The 17532-nt window shown below is 35.2% G+C and overlaps 1 protein-coding gene and 1 long non-coding RNA gene across 11 annotated transcripts in view; one reads left to right on the top strand and one right to left on the bottom strand.

The window, feature by feature from the left end:
* LOC126830100 (rho guanine nucleotide exchange factor 9) overlaps positions 1-17532 on the bottom strand; it is a 313984-nt gene that overhangs the window by 21592 nt on the left and 274860 nt on the right. For 8 of the 10 annotated variants that reach the window (XM_056102552.1, XM_050560388.2, XM_050560380.2 and 5 more), the window contains 5 exons: positions 11376-11564; positions 10212-10391; positions 8760-8864; positions 8228-8485; positions 3256-3384 (listed from right to left, as the gene is read on the bottom strand). In XM_056102552.1, coding sequence (XP_055958527.1) covers positions 3256-3384; positions 8228-8485; positions 8760-8864; positions 10212-10391; positions 11376-11564 — 861 coding nt within the window. Of the gene's footprint in view, positions 1-3255; positions 3385-8227; positions 8486-8759; positions 8865-10211; positions 10392-11375; positions 11565-11889; positions 11976-13706; positions 13952-17532 lie in introns of those variants that run through there. The other 2 variants (XM_050560428.2, XM_050560438.2) reach the window with 2 other exon arrangements.
* The window catches only part of LOC126830634 (uncharacterized), a 59656-nt gene continuing 56079 nt past the window's right edge, over positions 13956-17532 (top strand). Inside the window, exon 1 of the long non-coding RNA XR_007683895.2 lies at positions 13956-14016. This is a non-coding gene — a long non-coding RNA (uncharacterized LOC126830634). The remainder of the gene's footprint in view (positions 14017-17532) is intronic.

Raw genomic sequence — 17532 nt, 5'->3', positions numbered from 1 at the left:
ACAACAATAGTTTACTGGCTGGTGCTCCTACTTCTCTTGTTTGGCGACTCCAAAAGATCCAGAACACAGCAGCTAGAATAATATCTCTTGCTCCTCGTTACAGTCACATAACACCAATTCTCAAAGAACTTCATTTTCTTTCTGTTAGTTACAGAATCTAATTTAAAATTCTCTGTTATACATTTCGATGTTTAAATGGTACTGCCCCAAAATACCTGAGTGATCTCTTACAATCCTATACTCCTGTAAGGACCTTAAGATCAGTAGATAAGAAACTCCTTGTAGTGCCTAAGCCTAAAACAGCCCGTTTTGGTCAAAGGACTTTTTCCTACTCAGCCCTAACAGAGTGGAATGATCTGCCACTGGAAATAAAGAACTCTCCAGATATTGCTGTGTTTAGATCCAGACTTAAAACCTTTTTGTTTAAGAAAGCATTCACTTTATGACAATTGTGATCATTTTTGGACTGTGCTTTGAGCATGCTCATGCATGGATATTTGCGCAATATAAATAGACTGTTATTCTTCTTATTATTATTACTATCGGCTAAATTACATCGGGTTAATTATTACATGTTAATTAAGAAGTCAATCAACTTGCTTGTGGGCTACAACAACAGCCATATTTTAGTGAAAAATCGGCCACGTGGTTCATAATCTGAGTAGCCTATTCATAACAGGTTCAGTAAGCTGCTTTTGTAAAAATAGCCCATGTTGCGAAAGAAGACGATCTCGGCATGGTTTGTCAATCGAGCATCTTCCACGCTCTGTATGAATACCAGGTACAGGTAGATATTAAAATAATAACTGGATAATACATTGATAGATTCACTGACCAGTTGTTCGGTAAATTTATATCTTCATTGAGTATAATCCCCTGATAGAACACCAAATACACAGAGAAATTCAAATGACACGTGACATATCGCTTGGGATTAGGTCAATAAACTGTTATGATTTTGTTTATTATATACACATTCTGACAAAGGCTTAATTTTAAAAATATTGTCGTTTTTATTGAAGGCTATATCATAATTGTACAGAATTTTATTTTAAAGCAATTTCAATTATGGTTGTCACGTGGCAATTGTGCCATTTGTCTATCATTGACGAATGAATAAAAACTTTTGCAAGTTTACGTGACTAGTTACGTGATAGACAAAAAACTACAAATTGTGTTATGAAGAAATGCCATGGTGCCGTATCAGTTTATTTTAGCTGCAGCATTTTCTGATACTGGGAATAGTAGAAAAATGGTAATATTTATGATCATCGACTAATGAAACACGAACGTTTCATCGAATAAACGAAGATAGTAATTTATTCAGTATTACTGACGTGAACTTGAAAGCTTGTACGTGAATTAAATATGGAAAATTTTCAAAAGGTGTACCCAATTGCCGATATTTTTGTGGTAATCACATACATGTATACTATTCAAAAAAAGTAGGGGATATTTGATTTTGGGGGCATAATACTAAAATATGCAAATGACTACGAAAAAAGTCACTATAGAACCTAACAGAAGAAACATTTCCAGTTACATGTGACGCCCAAACGCACCAATAGCTACCGCATGGAATGCAGGTGATGCTTGGGATCATCATGGGGGTCCAACCCAAGATTTGCACGACTCTGACTTTGAATGTTACAGTCATTGTGGCATTGAATTCCAGGGTGGAAACATCAGTTTAATTGTTTTAGTGACCAGAAAACAAATTTTGATATGCGTCGGCTTACACAAAATGAAAGGTTACGTGCCCTTGGCATGCTACAGATCGTCACAACACAGGCGGTTGTGGCGCGGACGATGAATGTTTCTCAGTCTGTCATAAGCAGGCTATGGTCCAGATACCGTGATACACAATCTGTACAGGACAGACCACGCTCAGGTCGACCAAGGGCGACAACTCAAGCCCAGGATCGATTTATCCATTCCTTGGCCTTGAGAAATCGTGTCATCACAGCAAATCAGATCAGCACTCGTCTTCAAACAGAAACTGGTGTGAGAGTGAGTGGCCAGATGATTCGGAATCGACTGCATAGGGGTCACCATCGCGCCCGACGTCCTCGCGTGATCCCTTGTTTGAGAGATCATCACATTCAGGCAAGACGTCGTTGGTGTAGGGATCGTAAACACTGGGATAATCGACGCTGGAGCAATGTGATGTTTTCAGATAAGTCAAGGTTCACTGTTGATTTTTTGGACGGACGTAGGAGGGTGTGGCGTCGTCAAAACGAGCGCTTCCAAGACGTTAACGTCATCAGACATAATCGATTTGGGGGTGGTTCTGTTATGGTGTGGGGAGGCATCACTGTTGCTGGAAGAACGGCTTTACATGTTGTTGCAGGGCGTGTTACAGGCCAGTACTACCGGGACAACATCTTGGCAGTCCATGTTGTGCCGTTCGCACGATGTCATGGCCGCCGTTTCATCTTCCAGGATGACAACGCAAGATGTCACAGGGCCAGGATCGTTACATGTTACCTCCAACAACCGAACATCACCACATTACCTTGGCCAGCACTGAGTCCCGACCTCTCCCCCATTGAGCATGTCTGGGACATGCTTGGACAGAGGTTACGTCAACGTCAACAACGTCCTGCCAATGGCCAAGAACTTGCTGCTGCGTTGCAACAGGAATGGGACAATCTGGACCAAAATGACCTTAGACGTCTCATTAGGAGTATGCCACGTCGGATCAATGCTTGTTTGGCAAACAGAGGAGGATTTACCCGTTACTGACTTGGTTGTGATGCTGTGGTAACTTTGCTGTTTGACCCCGGGTATCATTTTACCCTTATAATGGTCAGTCTGTGCCTTACTTAGTCTAACGATCATTTGGAATAAATCGATGAATGTGAACTTCATTTCATTTTGTCATTTGTTTCTTCGTCAGTTTCATTAGGTGACTTTAATAACACTTAAAAATCAAATATCCCCTACTTTTTTTGAATAGTATATATCAAGAAACGACATTCTCCATAACAAATTACCAAGAATTAGTTTTGTGGAAGTCTCGTTATATTAAAGGGAATGGAAGCTTATAATTAACCCATTTCCTACCGGGAGCTCATTTGACCCAATTCTGGCCGATTCATTTCAAAATGGATTAAGAACCCTGATTAGAACTAAAGTTATCGTGTCCCAAAGCATCAATCAATCAGACAGACAGACAGGCAGGCAGACAGACGAACCCATTTTAATACTCTCCTGCTTTCTTCGATAGGAGGGGGACAATAAAGTTATACAAACCTTTTTACAGTAAACAACTTGATGATCAAATAGAAAGAAATAACGTTCTTGAGACCAGCCACTAGAATTGATTTTGTGAAGTTCACCAGAATAAATTAACTCAGAGCTAATGTCCAATAAATCAGGTCCCTGTGGAAAAAAATCCAAAAACAGTTTTAAAATGTTTTCAGTGCATGAAATATAACATATTGTTGGCTATGTGAACTTCCCAGATCATAGAGTACCTGGTAAAAATACATGAGGTTAGCAGGCAACCATATTCCTTATCACACACAAACCGGGGCCTGGTTCCTAGAAAATTCTTAAAGTAAGCACAAAGTCGTGCTTCACTTTTTCTTACGTAAGAAACTTGATAAAATACTGTCTCTAGAAAATTCTCACGACCGTACCTACGTAAGCACAAGTCAAGTACAAATGTATGAGTCTAAGCACATTGTGACTGGTAAACTGAGACTATGATACTCTGTAACGTCATAAAAATAATTTTGGTATGTGAATTACGTCATAAATTGGTGGTCTGATTCCCAGCAAATGGTAGATTTAGATGCATTTGACCCCTAAACACATATAAAATGTGCCACAAGCTGAAAAAAACAGCGGCTGCCAGGCAGGATACGCCCACATTTTCGAGAGATGGATAGAGAACAAGCTAACAAGAAAGTGATTTTTCCTACAATCAAGGGCCATAATTCAGGAAATTACAATTCGATATGCGCATATATCGAAAGGAACTGAGATCTTTGTGTTATAAACTTACATTTCAAGTTTCAACAAAATCGGATAAAAATTGTGACCTCTATAGGGTCCACAACCTTGATATACCACATTTTTACGCTATTTGAGAACGAACGGCGGCCATTTTGTCTGTCAATTTTTGGGTGATTTTCACAAAATTCAAACTCAACTGTCCTTAGGGTGGAACGGTAATATAATAATACGGTTTTTTAAATCGGATAAAAATTATGACCTCTAATGGGTCCACAAGCTAAAAACATGATTTTTCGTACAATCAGGGGCCATAATTCAGGAAGTTACGGTGCGATATGGGTGGGCAAATATTGAAAGGAACCGAGATCTTTGGGTTATAAACTTATATTTCAAGTTTCAACAAAATCGGATAAAAATTGTTACCTCTATAGGGCCCACAACCTTGATATACCATATTTTTACGCTATTTGAGAATGAACGGCGACCATTTTGTCTGTCAATTTTGGGCCGATTTTCATGATATTCAAACTCAGTCGTCCTTAGGGTGTAACGGTGATATAATAATACGTTTTTTTAAATCGGATAAAAATTATGACCTCTATAGGGTCCACAAGCTAAAAACGTGATTTTTCGTAGAAACAGGGGCCATAATCCATGAAGTTTCGATCCGATACATGCCAATATCGAAAGCAGCCGAGATCTTTTGGGGATAAACCTATATTTCAAGTTTCGTCGAAATCGGATAAGAATTGTGACCTGTAGAGAGTCTACAAACAATTGTAGATGGACGGACGGACGTCCGGACGGACAGGGGCGACGGCATAATACGTCCACATGAAAATGTGGGCGTATAAAAATGCAAGCACATGCAAACAGACTGAAAGGACAATATTGGTGCCAGTCATTATCACATATGTAATAGAACTGGTTAAACACGTTCCAAATATTATTTTATCACAGAGATAATTGCTACGATAGATGCATAATGAATGCTTCAACAATCGGAAGTGACGAACGCAAAAGGAAAACACGAGTAATCCCTCTATATAACTGACTGAAGTGACGAGTGATAACCGATACATGGGCGAATTTCTGCTCACTAATAATTCCTTTGAAGACCAAAATTTGTTATATGAGACTGTAAGAGTATATCTGACAATTCAAAAAAGTAATTGAATGTCATTAGATAAGAGAACACGAGAAAAATAGAAACAGTCCGTACATTCACGTCTGTTTATTCATTCTATACTTATAAAAACATGGAAATGCACGGACTTTTCTATTTTTCTTTCATGTTCTCTTATATAGTGACAGTCAATTTTTTTATGAATTGTCAGATATCCTTTCACAGTCTTATACAACAACTTTTGGTCTTCGAAGGAATTATCAGTGAGCAGAAATTCGCCCATGTATCTGTTATCACCCGTCACTTCAGTCAGTTATATAGAGGGATAACTTGTGTTTTCCTTTTGCGTTCGTCACTTCCGATTGTGATTACGCATCTATCGTAGCAATGATCTCTGTTATAAAAGAATATTTGGAACGTGTTTAACCAGTCTATCACATATGTGATAATGACTGGCACCAATATTGTCCTTGAATAATGGTGAGAGCGTCTGATCTTAAAGTAGCCCATGTGTTTGTGTTGTTTACTAATTGGTAAATAAATAAATAAAATGGTTTCAGGGTTGAATCGAAATTTTCTATGGCATTCTTCTCGAGAATATGTTTCTAAAGGATTTTCTCTGTCTCTATGGTATCAAAAGATGTAGGAAATGCCGTCGAATAACTCTACGGTCAGCCATCTTGTTTGAAAGCATAAACAGGCTTAAGGTAGGTAAGCAAGCTGTATACCTTGCTTGGAACTTATGCTTAGATTGATAATGTTTAAGAACGAAGTTGTGCTTAAGTTTTTTCTTGGAACACATAATAACATGCTTGTGCTTACACTGAAGTCTACTTAAAATCTAAGCACAAGTATGTTCTTAAGAATTTTCTGGGAACACAAAGTAAGATAAGTTTACTTAAAGATACTTTCCCAGAAAAGTATTTATCAGGTGGTTATTTCCAATAAAAATATGTCAATTTGGTATATATGGAAAATATATAGACACCCAATCTTACTAGAAAAACGGATTACCCGAAAAACGCCCATGGGGCAAGCACTGAGCAGAATTGTCAGGGTATCAATAACTGGCAACTCGACTGTTATCTGCCAGCTTATTGTGTGTCAGCTTAAGTGAAGGAGCGGTTGTTATTTCTTGATCAAATGGTTAGGCAGTAGAGGGGTGTCAAAGTACAAAAGACGACGGAAAAAGAAGTTGACAGAAATAATTAAGAATTTACTTAGGCCTCAATGTATGTTAAATGTACAGTAAGTAATGATAAATACATTCTGAAAAATGGACCCTCTGACAATGAAGCTAAGTTGACAGACATTGCGTCTAACAACAGCTTACTTACAGCTATAGGTATCCCCGGCGAATACAAAGTTTTGAGAGGGAATTAAAGCAAATTTTTGATAGATTGGTTACTTTGAATATGTTTTTAGTCCAAATATATCATCAAATCACAAAGTTTGTATGCAAGAATGTATCTTTAAATGCAAAGTCTACTTAAAATCTAAGCACAAGAATGTGGTTAAGAATTTTCCAGGAAATGGGCCCTGGGATCAAACGCATGACTTGTATAAATAACAGGCCCTGTGATCTACAGCACACATGTTAAAGACTACTTGGCTGTCCAACTCACCTGTAAAACGGATTGAAAAGAAATTCAATAGATTTCAGGACAGTGATGGGATTTCAAAATTTTTCTTGTCGGACATTTTACCGAAAATAAAGGGGCATAACTCTTATCGTTATTTAAGCAGACAAATTCGTACCACAAAAGTCACATGTCAAAATATTCAAATCCTGTACGTAATAAAAATAGGTGAACCTCGCTATTTTTCATATTTAATTCCCGTACAGTATTCAATTCATACCACAATTAAAAACCACATATCAACAAAATATTCAAATCCCGTACGTAATAAAATTTGTGACCTCGCTATTTTTCACACTTAATTCCCGTACGGCATTCAAATTTATGTCAGTAAATGTCCTACAAAATTAAGCATTTTCGTAATATGTTGAATGAAAGCTTGCCAATCCTGCTTTGGCATCAAATTCACAACCATAATATTCCTTTAGAATTACGTGTCTTCGTTTATACGGCAGAAAATGAATGCAGAACTTCCGAAATAGTTAAATCACTTATAAACAGGCATAGCTAACTTCAGCGAATAACACTCTTTCATAGTCACGACAGAGTGACAGGCATGATAGGCAACACAGCAGAATGATTGACATGCTTCTTAATTCCCGCCTACAAATACGTTAGAATTTCTGCTCATATAGCTATTGGTAGCCCCTCCCCTTTTTGTTATTTTGCTGGGTGCGTACTAGTCTCGGTCACCCAGAAACTCCTAGTCTTCAACATATTCGTAGAATATTTTTCTGGATAATAGAGACTAATAGCCTACGTGACTCATATCACACGGCTTCATAGTAAGCACTGCCTAATAATATGTTAAGCAATATTCGTGCCACGCTCGAGATCAAGGGAAAGTGCCACTGTGGATGAGAATTTCTATATGGATTCTTAAAAGACGTAAAAGATATCGTAGACAAAATGACTGTCCATTGATTTAGGGTGTTATTTACTCTTACGATATGTGACATCTATGATTAGTTAATTATAGATGATGTCGGCTAACATCAATGCGATTAAGATGCCCGACAAATGAGAAAGCAATGACGTCTGTTTAAGATTAGATTGATGAATTGTCCGACGAAGGATTAAGTCAGTCAATCAAGGCAGATTAAGTAGTTAAATCAAGGTAGGTTTATACTATAGACGGTATAACACGATAAATACGTTGATCACATAATTACCTAATAAACCCAGCGTATTATCGACGATAATCGGGTTGAGTGGTAGTTATACACTCAGTAAACTATATTAATTTCGGAATTTTGAATATTATTCACCATGTCTTGATGTCCGATTGGGCATATTCCCGGTCGGACAATTTTGGGCGTTTGGAAAAAAGATTCGGACAAGTCCGGAATATACGGGCAAAATCCCATCACTGTTTCAGGAATGTATTTATTATTCTCAGTAAGCTAGATTATCTCGCCTGCAGCTTCCCTACAGGTGTATGGCTACCTTATTTATATATAAGGTTATGTAAGTCGATAATTTCTATTATATTATTTACCTCCCACGTATCCACAGACATCTGCCAGGTTGCTATTTTTTCAATGCTCTCCATCTTTCGTTTACGTTCATTGATCAATGTTGCAATTTTCTTCATGGCTTCCAACGCCCCCTTTACATTGGTGTGATCAGGATGATCTAAAGGTGTGTATTTAAGAAGTTCCGCTAATTGAAGATGATATTTACAGATTTTTTGAACAGGTGTGAGCAAGAAACCTTCTAGTGGTATTTCTATCATGTCTTGAAGCAGACGACAGGCCTGAAATAAAATTATACAATATATATGAATTAATGAAACATGTGCATATAAAATAAACAATTGAATTAATAATCAAATGAAGGATGACGTCTGACTCATCAATATGAATAGATATGACGGCCCTATGCCATGATGATTTTCCTCATTAGGCTATCTTAATTTCCAATATTCATAAAGAACAATTACTAGATTTTCTATGGAGAGAGCAAAATGAAAGAGGTAGAGATAAATAAGTTGATGTAAATAAATTGTATACCATATTTCATTGACTCACCTCGAAGAAATGTCTGTATCTTTTATTACGATAACTTTCTTTGAGTTCATCACAGGCAGACGGATGGTTATTACAATAATCAGAATATATCTCAAAATGTTTACTCTAAAAAACCCAGAAAGGATCAAATAAATTATTGAAATAAACTTCTAACAAACTGTTTTGAAAGAACAGAATCTCTTCACAACCATGATTGAAGATAAGGTTGCCAGGCAACGAAACATACGCCCACAGCAGCTAAATTGTCCGAGCGGTTGACAAGAGTTGCTGCTCGCATTTTTACTCTTTTGCAGGTAAAGTGTGGGGGGGGGGGGCATTTACAAGACAATATCATACAGATCAGATTATAATTTTCGTTGTTTGAGGATTCACAAGGTTCTACGAACTGAAACAATGGTCGTAATTCTGGAAGTAACTTACAGAAATTATTGAAATTTCATTTTACTAATTTAAATAATGCATATAAATTTCATACAGATTGGATGATAACTTTTGTTGTTCGAGTGTTCATAGGGTTGAACAAAGTAAAACAAGAGCCATAACTCTAGACGTAATTAACAGAAATTGCTGAAATTCAATAGACCTCTTCGTTTCAATAATCTAATTGATGCATATAAATTTCATACATATCGAATGATAACTTTTGTCGTTTGAGCAATCACAAGGTTCAACGAAGTTAAACAAGGGCATAAACTTTTGTTGTTCGAGTGTTCATAGGGTTGAACAAAGTAAAACAAGAGCCATAACTCTAGACGTAATTAACGGAAATTGCTAAAATTCAATTGGCGTGTTCGTTTTTATAATTTTATATGAGGCATATAAATCTCATACAGATCGGATGATAACTTTTGTCGTTAAAGTGTTCATAAGGTGCAACAAAGTGAAACAAGGGCCATAACTCTCAACGTAATTATCAGAAATTGCTGAAATTCAATAGGCTTCTTTTTTTCACTAATATACATGCTGCATATCAATTTTATACAGATCGGATGATAACTTATGTCATTAGAGGGTTCACAAGGTACAACAAAGCGAAACAAGGGCCATAACTCCAAAAGAAATTAACAGAAATTATTGAAAATAAATACATGTACATGTAGGATTCTTCATTTCACTAGTGTAAACAACATATATCAATTTTAAAACAATCAGATGATAAATGTAGTCTGTAGAGTGTTCACAAGAAATTGTGGACGAAAGACGGATGGGGGTGACAATAATATACAACCACATTTCCATTTGGGCACATAAAAATGGAAGTGTTGATATCGTTGATAATGATTAAACTCAATGTTGATACTGTTTAAACTCAGTGGTTTGATATTGTTTAAACTCAATGGGTTGATATTACTTAACCTTAATGGGTTGATATTACTTAAACTCAATGTGTTGATTAGTTTTGTAAAATCTATCAACATTAAATATTTTACACACACAGGTTGCAGGACTTACATTATCGAGGAAAGTGCCACCAATTTCACTTAGATGAAGGAAGGTAGGATTTATATGTTTTTCCAATTCAGTGTGAAATTTACTAGCAAAGGTGTAAATTTCCTCAATATTTCCAAACATGGTCGTAATCTTCTCTTCACTAAACATTTCTGGTCGTTTGCGAGCTTGTTTCACATAACCCTGAAAATATGAAGTGTTTAACACAAAACTACTAAATATCATGGTAGACGAAATGGGACAATATTCATGATTTGTGTTTCTACATTCCAGTTTCAACATTACATGTAGGTACATGTATATGAAATAAATAATTTAAATTGATGATTGTTGTTTCTACATTTTTATTTCGACAGTTCATGCACAAAATATTTACTTTATGTTTCAATTTCAACATTTTACCGGTAACATTTATATCATTAAATATTAAAATTAAAAAATAATTTATTAATTTTACTTGACAATGAAATAAATTCATTGGTTTCTGAAAGCATCTAAAAAAAATCTGGAATTTAAACTCTTATGAAAATATTTTCTACGCTTCAAAAAGTCTTGAAAAAGTCCAGAAAAATAAAATGAATTACCAAGATAATTATACCAGAACATTTTCAACAATTTAAAATATTGCTTTTGTATATAAAATGTTGAAACTGGAATGTAGAAACATGAAATTACTGAATATTGTCCCATTTTGTCTTCCATAAAATATGTGTATCGATTATCTTGCATAGAAAGTTACATCTCATCGCTAGAGCTTGAATCATGCTGGGATATGAAACTAGGGACATTCTTAGGATGGACTAATCAACCAACCTTTTTCCCCTTTTCCACATAAAAGTCATACTAATTTTACGTCAACCACATCTTTCAGATGTTTAGAATATTCACATTCTGCATTGATTATTTCATTAACAACGTTGGCTCTAGCTTGGTTTTTATCAATGTAGCTGACACCATGGTGTACTAAGCAAATATGTGAAACAGAATGGTAAAACTACATGTACATTGTACATGGAATTTCATGTATATCGATTATCTTGCATAGAAAGTTACATCTCATCGCTAGAGCTTGAATCATGCTGGGATATGAAACTAGAGACATTCTTAGGATGGACTAAACAACCAACCTTTCTCCCCTTTTCCACATAAAAGTCGAACTAATTTTACCTCGACCACATCTTTCAGATGTTTAGAATATTCACGTTCTGCATTGATTATTTCATTAACAACGTTGGCTCTAGCTTGGTTTTTATCAATGTAGCTGACACCATGGTGTCGTAACTTTGGTACATTTTCAGACTCTTCATGGATTGTCATTGTCATTTCTTCTTCAACAGCTGCCTGATTTACTCGTAACTGTAAAATCAAATAAAATATTAAAAACTGATAAAATTGTTGGTAGCTTTGTGGAGTAACTCTGGTGTGGGGAGTACAGTTGTTCAAATCAATCGGCATACATGACATTACGAAGACATATCTCAATTTCTCTAAAATTCATCCCATGGGCGAACAATTCTCAACACTCTTGTCTTAATATTTTATTTGGATACAAAATATTGCCAAATTACATGTAATATAATATGTTTGATTCAAATAATTTATGAACAGACAAGGCAGGATTTACGCCCTCTCCTTATTATCAGTTTTAAAATGATATATCGAACCAAATCAATACTTGTACCTTTCCATCCGACTGTAACCAACATCCTATCTTTCCCATCCTGATCTTTATATTATCCAAAAACAATTCCTAACTAAATAAATCTCCTGGAGCAAGAAAAATGAAAACTTGAAATTAAGTGACTGTGTTGAAGACAAATAATAATATGACCAATAACTCAAACTATAGACAGACTATATAGATTTAATGAAACTATTAAAACAACAAGCTTAATTTAAAACTGATGTTAATCCCACCTGATTAAATTATAATCCTTGTAATAACTCAATATTTCATGACAAACTTTCCTCTGTTGATTGCATTGAAGCTTTGTTTATACAATGTATTAATTAAATAAACATCATTACACTTTTTAAAAGTGTAAAATAATGCTCTATGGATTAAAAACTTAAAAATACTCATGGTATAAGTAGAACTATTTCATTAATTCAAGTGTAAATAATTTAATTAAATCAACCTGTTTTTAACAATTTTCAAGTGTAAATAATTTAATTAAATCAACCTGTTTTAAACAATTTTCAAGTGTACATATTTTAATTAACTCAAACTGTCCATACTATCATATTCATTGTATTGAACGTTAAATCTTTAATAAACAACAACAACATAATTCTGTCTGGTGTTGGTCAATCCAGAACTAGCACATTTCTCCTGATTTAAGTCTTAAAATTTGAAAGTGAATGTTGTATATAAAAGTATTATCTGTTTTGTCTGGAATACATGTACATGTATGTATTGAACAAGTGGTGTAGCCTTCAACAGATACATGTAAATGTATTTTCCCAGAAGGGTTATTCATTATTTATTATAAGCTTTACAAGCAAAACAATTATCAAATATACTGAACATAATAATAATTTAGTATACAAATCGAAAAATCCTTTATATTCAGACATCTTTTTATAACTCAAATTCTATATCTCAAATTTTATACATGAAACTCAAATTCTATTGTTTTATAACTCGTTTTATAATTAAATCAAATGATGAAATAAATTACTTTGTAAACATAAGGTTGCAATTTCTAGTGTACTGAAACCAAAGCAATCTAAATGAAAAGATGATTTGCTTTATTTAAATTATATGTGTTTATTTAAACTTGGGTGTTAAATTTGAATGAGTATAGCCTACAATAAAGAGAAATATTGGTGGAGTGATTATGTGTCCAATCAACAGGTATGGAACTGTTTGAATTTGATGTCATTGATTTATTGAATTATCCTTGAGAAATCGTTCTTCATAAATCTATATTTATCAGATTCTTAGGGGGTATGCACATGTTCAGTTGTGAACTTACAATTTCCATTAGGCCTGATCTATAAATTCCCCATCACAGCATGTAATCTGGTCATCATTTCCGAATTTTAAATTAAATATGATTGGTGTTAAAATTATATAATACTTAAAATACAGATGTGACGTCATGTTTTGATGTTGGCGTACTGTCAATGATAAAACAATTATTATATAATAAAAAAAATTTCCATGTAGGCAAAAACTTCACAAACAAATAACTAACCCCAAATTTTCAAATTTATATCCTCTAAAACATAGTTCAAATGAATTAAACACTGGCAAATTCTCCAACCTTCTAGTTCTAAACCAATATAAACCCCTTAACAAGGCCACACAAATTCCCTAAATCTTGGTCCCTAAACATAATATTCCATTGTCTGAATCTTATCTACCAAATAACACTTCAATTTATGACAAAACAGACTCAAACTCAGAAATATAATACATGACTAAAAGGTGCACGAGTAGCCATTTTTAAATGTCAGTCAAATTTTATACCTTGAATGAGAAATGTCACCTGCCTAAGATTTAGAAGTACATCATATACACCAAAGGATAGATAAGGAGTAGCTAATCCAACAGCCCATTGTTTTCATTTCCAGATCCAATGTTTTTAAGTGGTTGAAAGTTGTTAAAACTCCCCATGATGAGCCTTTCAACTCCCCCTCAATTCAATCACTATACTTCATTGACACTGATTTCATCAACAGACATTTTAATTTCCCTTCCAAATCCATTGACCAATCACAGCCCGACTTGACTGGTGAATAGCCAATAAGACTGATTGGCCTAAACCTCTAAAGACAATGTGTTATGAATTAGAGGTCACAGGTGAGAAATTACAAACAGTGTACTGTAAGATTATGGATTAACCCGATCTGTAGGTTTTCTGTGTCCATTAAAAGTGGTTAAAACCAAGTGTTTGGTCATGATTCAAGCTAGCCTTGGTTATTATCAATCTCATCCTTTTTTTTTTATCACCCTTACATCTACAACTAGACAGTCTGGAGCGCTTCTATTGTTCCATACTTAGCTCCAAGACACAGGGAATCTGTTGTTCTTATCAAGGGGCCATTGTTAGTCACAACACTTTTTTTAAAGTCAAATATAGACATTTTGACACCTTTAACATTCTTTTTTTTTTTAGCAAGATTTGTAAAATTTATCACAAACTAGAACTGCGATGCAGTAATGACGGGTTTCACCAGTGCCACGTTACCCTAAACATGTCACTTCCGGTACCAATGAAACCATTAAACAGGTTTCCACATAAGCATTGCACACATCAAATAAAATGGACGCCGAATCAACCAGATCCAGCAATATCAATTCATTTTATACATTTGTTACATGTAAGTGTACAAGAATACTCGTTAAGAGGACTATGCTCTAAGATGTTATATCAGTGTTAAGGTAACCCATAATTAATTCAACCATAGAAAGGTCATTATAGGGTCTTGATAGACCATGGTGACATGGAACCGAGATCTTTGGGTTATAAACTTACATTTCAAGTTTCATCAAAATCAGAAGAAAATTGTCACCCCAAGAGAGTCCACAACCTTGATATATCATATTTTTACGCTATTTGAGTACGAGGGGCGGCCATTTTGTCTGTCAGTTTTGGTCCTATTTTTATGAAATTCGAACTCAACCATCCTTAGGGTGTAACGGTGATATATTCAAACGTTTTTTTAAATCGGATAAAAATTATGACCTCTATAGGGTCCACAAGCTAAAAACGTGATTTTTCATACAATATGGGGCCATAATTCAGGGAGTTACAGTCCGATATGCGAGATCTTTGGGTTATAAACTTACATTTTAAGTTTCATCAAAATCAGAAGAAAATTGTGACCTCTAGAGGGTCCACAACATTGATATACCATATTTTTACGCTATTTGAGAACAAGGGACGGCCATTTTGTCTGTCAGTTTTGGGCCAATTTTCACGAAATTCGAACTCAGTCATCCTTAGGGTGTAACGGTGATATACTAAAACGTTTTTCGTACAATCAGGGGGCATAATTCAGGAAGTTACTGTCCGATATGTGCGAATATTGAAAGGAACCGAGATCGTTGGGTTATAAACTTACATTTCAAGTTTTATCAAAATCGGAAGAAAATTGTGACCTCTAGATGGTCCACAACCTTGATATACCATATTTTTACGCTATTTGAGAACGAGGGACGGCCATTTTGTCTGTCAGTTTTGGGCCGATTTTCACGAAATTCGAACTCAACCATTCTTAGGGTTTAACGGTGATATACTAAAACGTTTCTTTAAATTGGATAAAAATTATGACCTCTATAGGGTCCACAAGCTAAAAATGCGATTTTTCGTACAATCAGGGGCCATAATTCAGGAAGTTACGGTCAGATATGCGCGAATATCAAAAGGAACCGAGATCTTTGGGTTATAAACTTACATTTCAAGTTTCAACAAAATCGGATAAAAATTGTGACCTCTATATCGTCCACAAGCTAAAAATGCGATTTTTGCATACAATCAGGGGCCATAATTCAGGAAGTTACGGTCCGATATGCGCGAATATCGAAAGGAACCGAGATCTTTGGGTTATAAACTTACATTTCAAGTTAATCAAAATATGATTTAAATTGTGACCTCTATAGGGTCCACAAGCTAAAAACTTGATTTTTCGTACAATCAGGGGCCATAATCCAGGAAGTTTCAATCCGATATATGCCAATATCGAAAGCAACCGAGATCTTTTGGAGATAAACCTATATATTTTAAGTTTTGTCAAAATCGGATAAGAATTGTGACCTGTAGAGTGTCCACAAACAAATTGTGGATGGATGGATGGACGGACGGACAGGGGCGACGACAATATACGTCCACATGAAAATGTGGGTGTATAAAAATTACTAACCAAAATAATGTAGTAAGTATAGGGTTAAAAAAGATATGTGGTCAAATAAAAACATACCAACGATAATAACAATAAAGGATTTACTCATAGTCATATGACAGAATGTGGAAGTGTGATCATTCTTTGATACCCATATACATGTAGCTAACTATAGCACCTTATATCAAAAAGAAAAAAAAACACTACTTGTTTTAAGCACGCCTCTTTTTTTACAAAGCCTTTTGTGTTTTTGTGGCATGGAATTGTCTTACCAGATCTTGGGGCAATAAATCGAGAATAATCCATTGTGGTCCTTTAATGTTCTTTAATCTAGTTTTGTACCAAATAAAACTGCCCATGATATTTTGAAGATTGCAAAATTTTAGCAATATGATCTTCCTCAAATTTTGTCTGTGTTTGCGTCATTTTCATGTCTTTATCAGGTGTATTAGGAATATTAGTATCATCTTGTGTATTAGACTTTGTGGAGTTATTTGGGTTCTGACTACCCATTGTGTTAGGCAGATTATGGGTGTGCATCTGTAGTTTGAGAAATATCTGAATTGATTTCCTCAGGGTTGAAAATTTCATCACTTTCAATTGGGTTTGTTGGCCTTTTAGGAGGATCAATGTAAGGACGTAAACGGTCGGCGTGGATTGGTGATTTTACAAGTTGGGAATCTGCATTTCAACGAAGTTTATAAGTGTAATTGCCTAGGTCAATGCAGATATAATAAGGTCCAACCCATTTCCTTTGAAGTTTCTTACTGAATCCTGTTTCAGTCTTAGAACAGCATAACCATACCATTTGTTCTTCTTTAAACTTGGGCTTTTCAGCTTTCTTATCATGCTGAAGAGTGTACTTTATTTGAGCTGTAGTTATGTTTTTCCTTGCAATATCTTTCACAATCTCTAAGTTTTGTGTAATTCATTCATAATGTTGTTTGGCATCCTTGCTGCTTAATGTTTCAACTGGTAGCAGTTCAATATCTATTGGGAGAGTATGCTCCTTGCCAAACAACATTTGAAATGGACTTAGGTTGGTAGATTCTGTTGCTGGAGTTGCTCTGTAAGCCATGAGGACTGCTGGAAGAACATCTGGCCAATCAGACTGGTCTGGTTTGATATAGGCTTGTAGTGCGTTGTATATGGTTTGGTTCATACGTTCACATGCTGCGTTGGTTTGAGGCCTATAGCATGCAGTAGTAAGTTTCTTTATGTGAAGTAGTTGGCATAATTCTACCAACAGTTTACTCATGAAGTTTTGTCTATCTGTGAAGATTTCTTTTGGTGTCCCATAGCGGCAAATTATTTCTGTAAACAGGATCTTGGCAATTACAGATGTTCCTGTTGATTTCAAGGGGAATGCTTCAATCCATTTCGAGAAAGGACAGACGACCAACAGGATTGATTTATATCCTTCTGATGACTTTTTTAATGGACCAATGATATCCATGTGAATTCTGCTGAAGGT

This window comes from Patella vulgata, chromosome 1, assembly GCF_932274485.2.
Source record: "Patella vulgata chromosome 1, xgPatVulg1.2, whole genome shotgun sequence".
NCBI lineage: Eukaryota > Metazoa > Mollusca > Gastropoda > Patellidae > Patella > Patella vulgata.
Note: the sequence above shows the minus strand (reverse complement) of the source record. Positions and strands in the feature narration are given on the sequence as shown.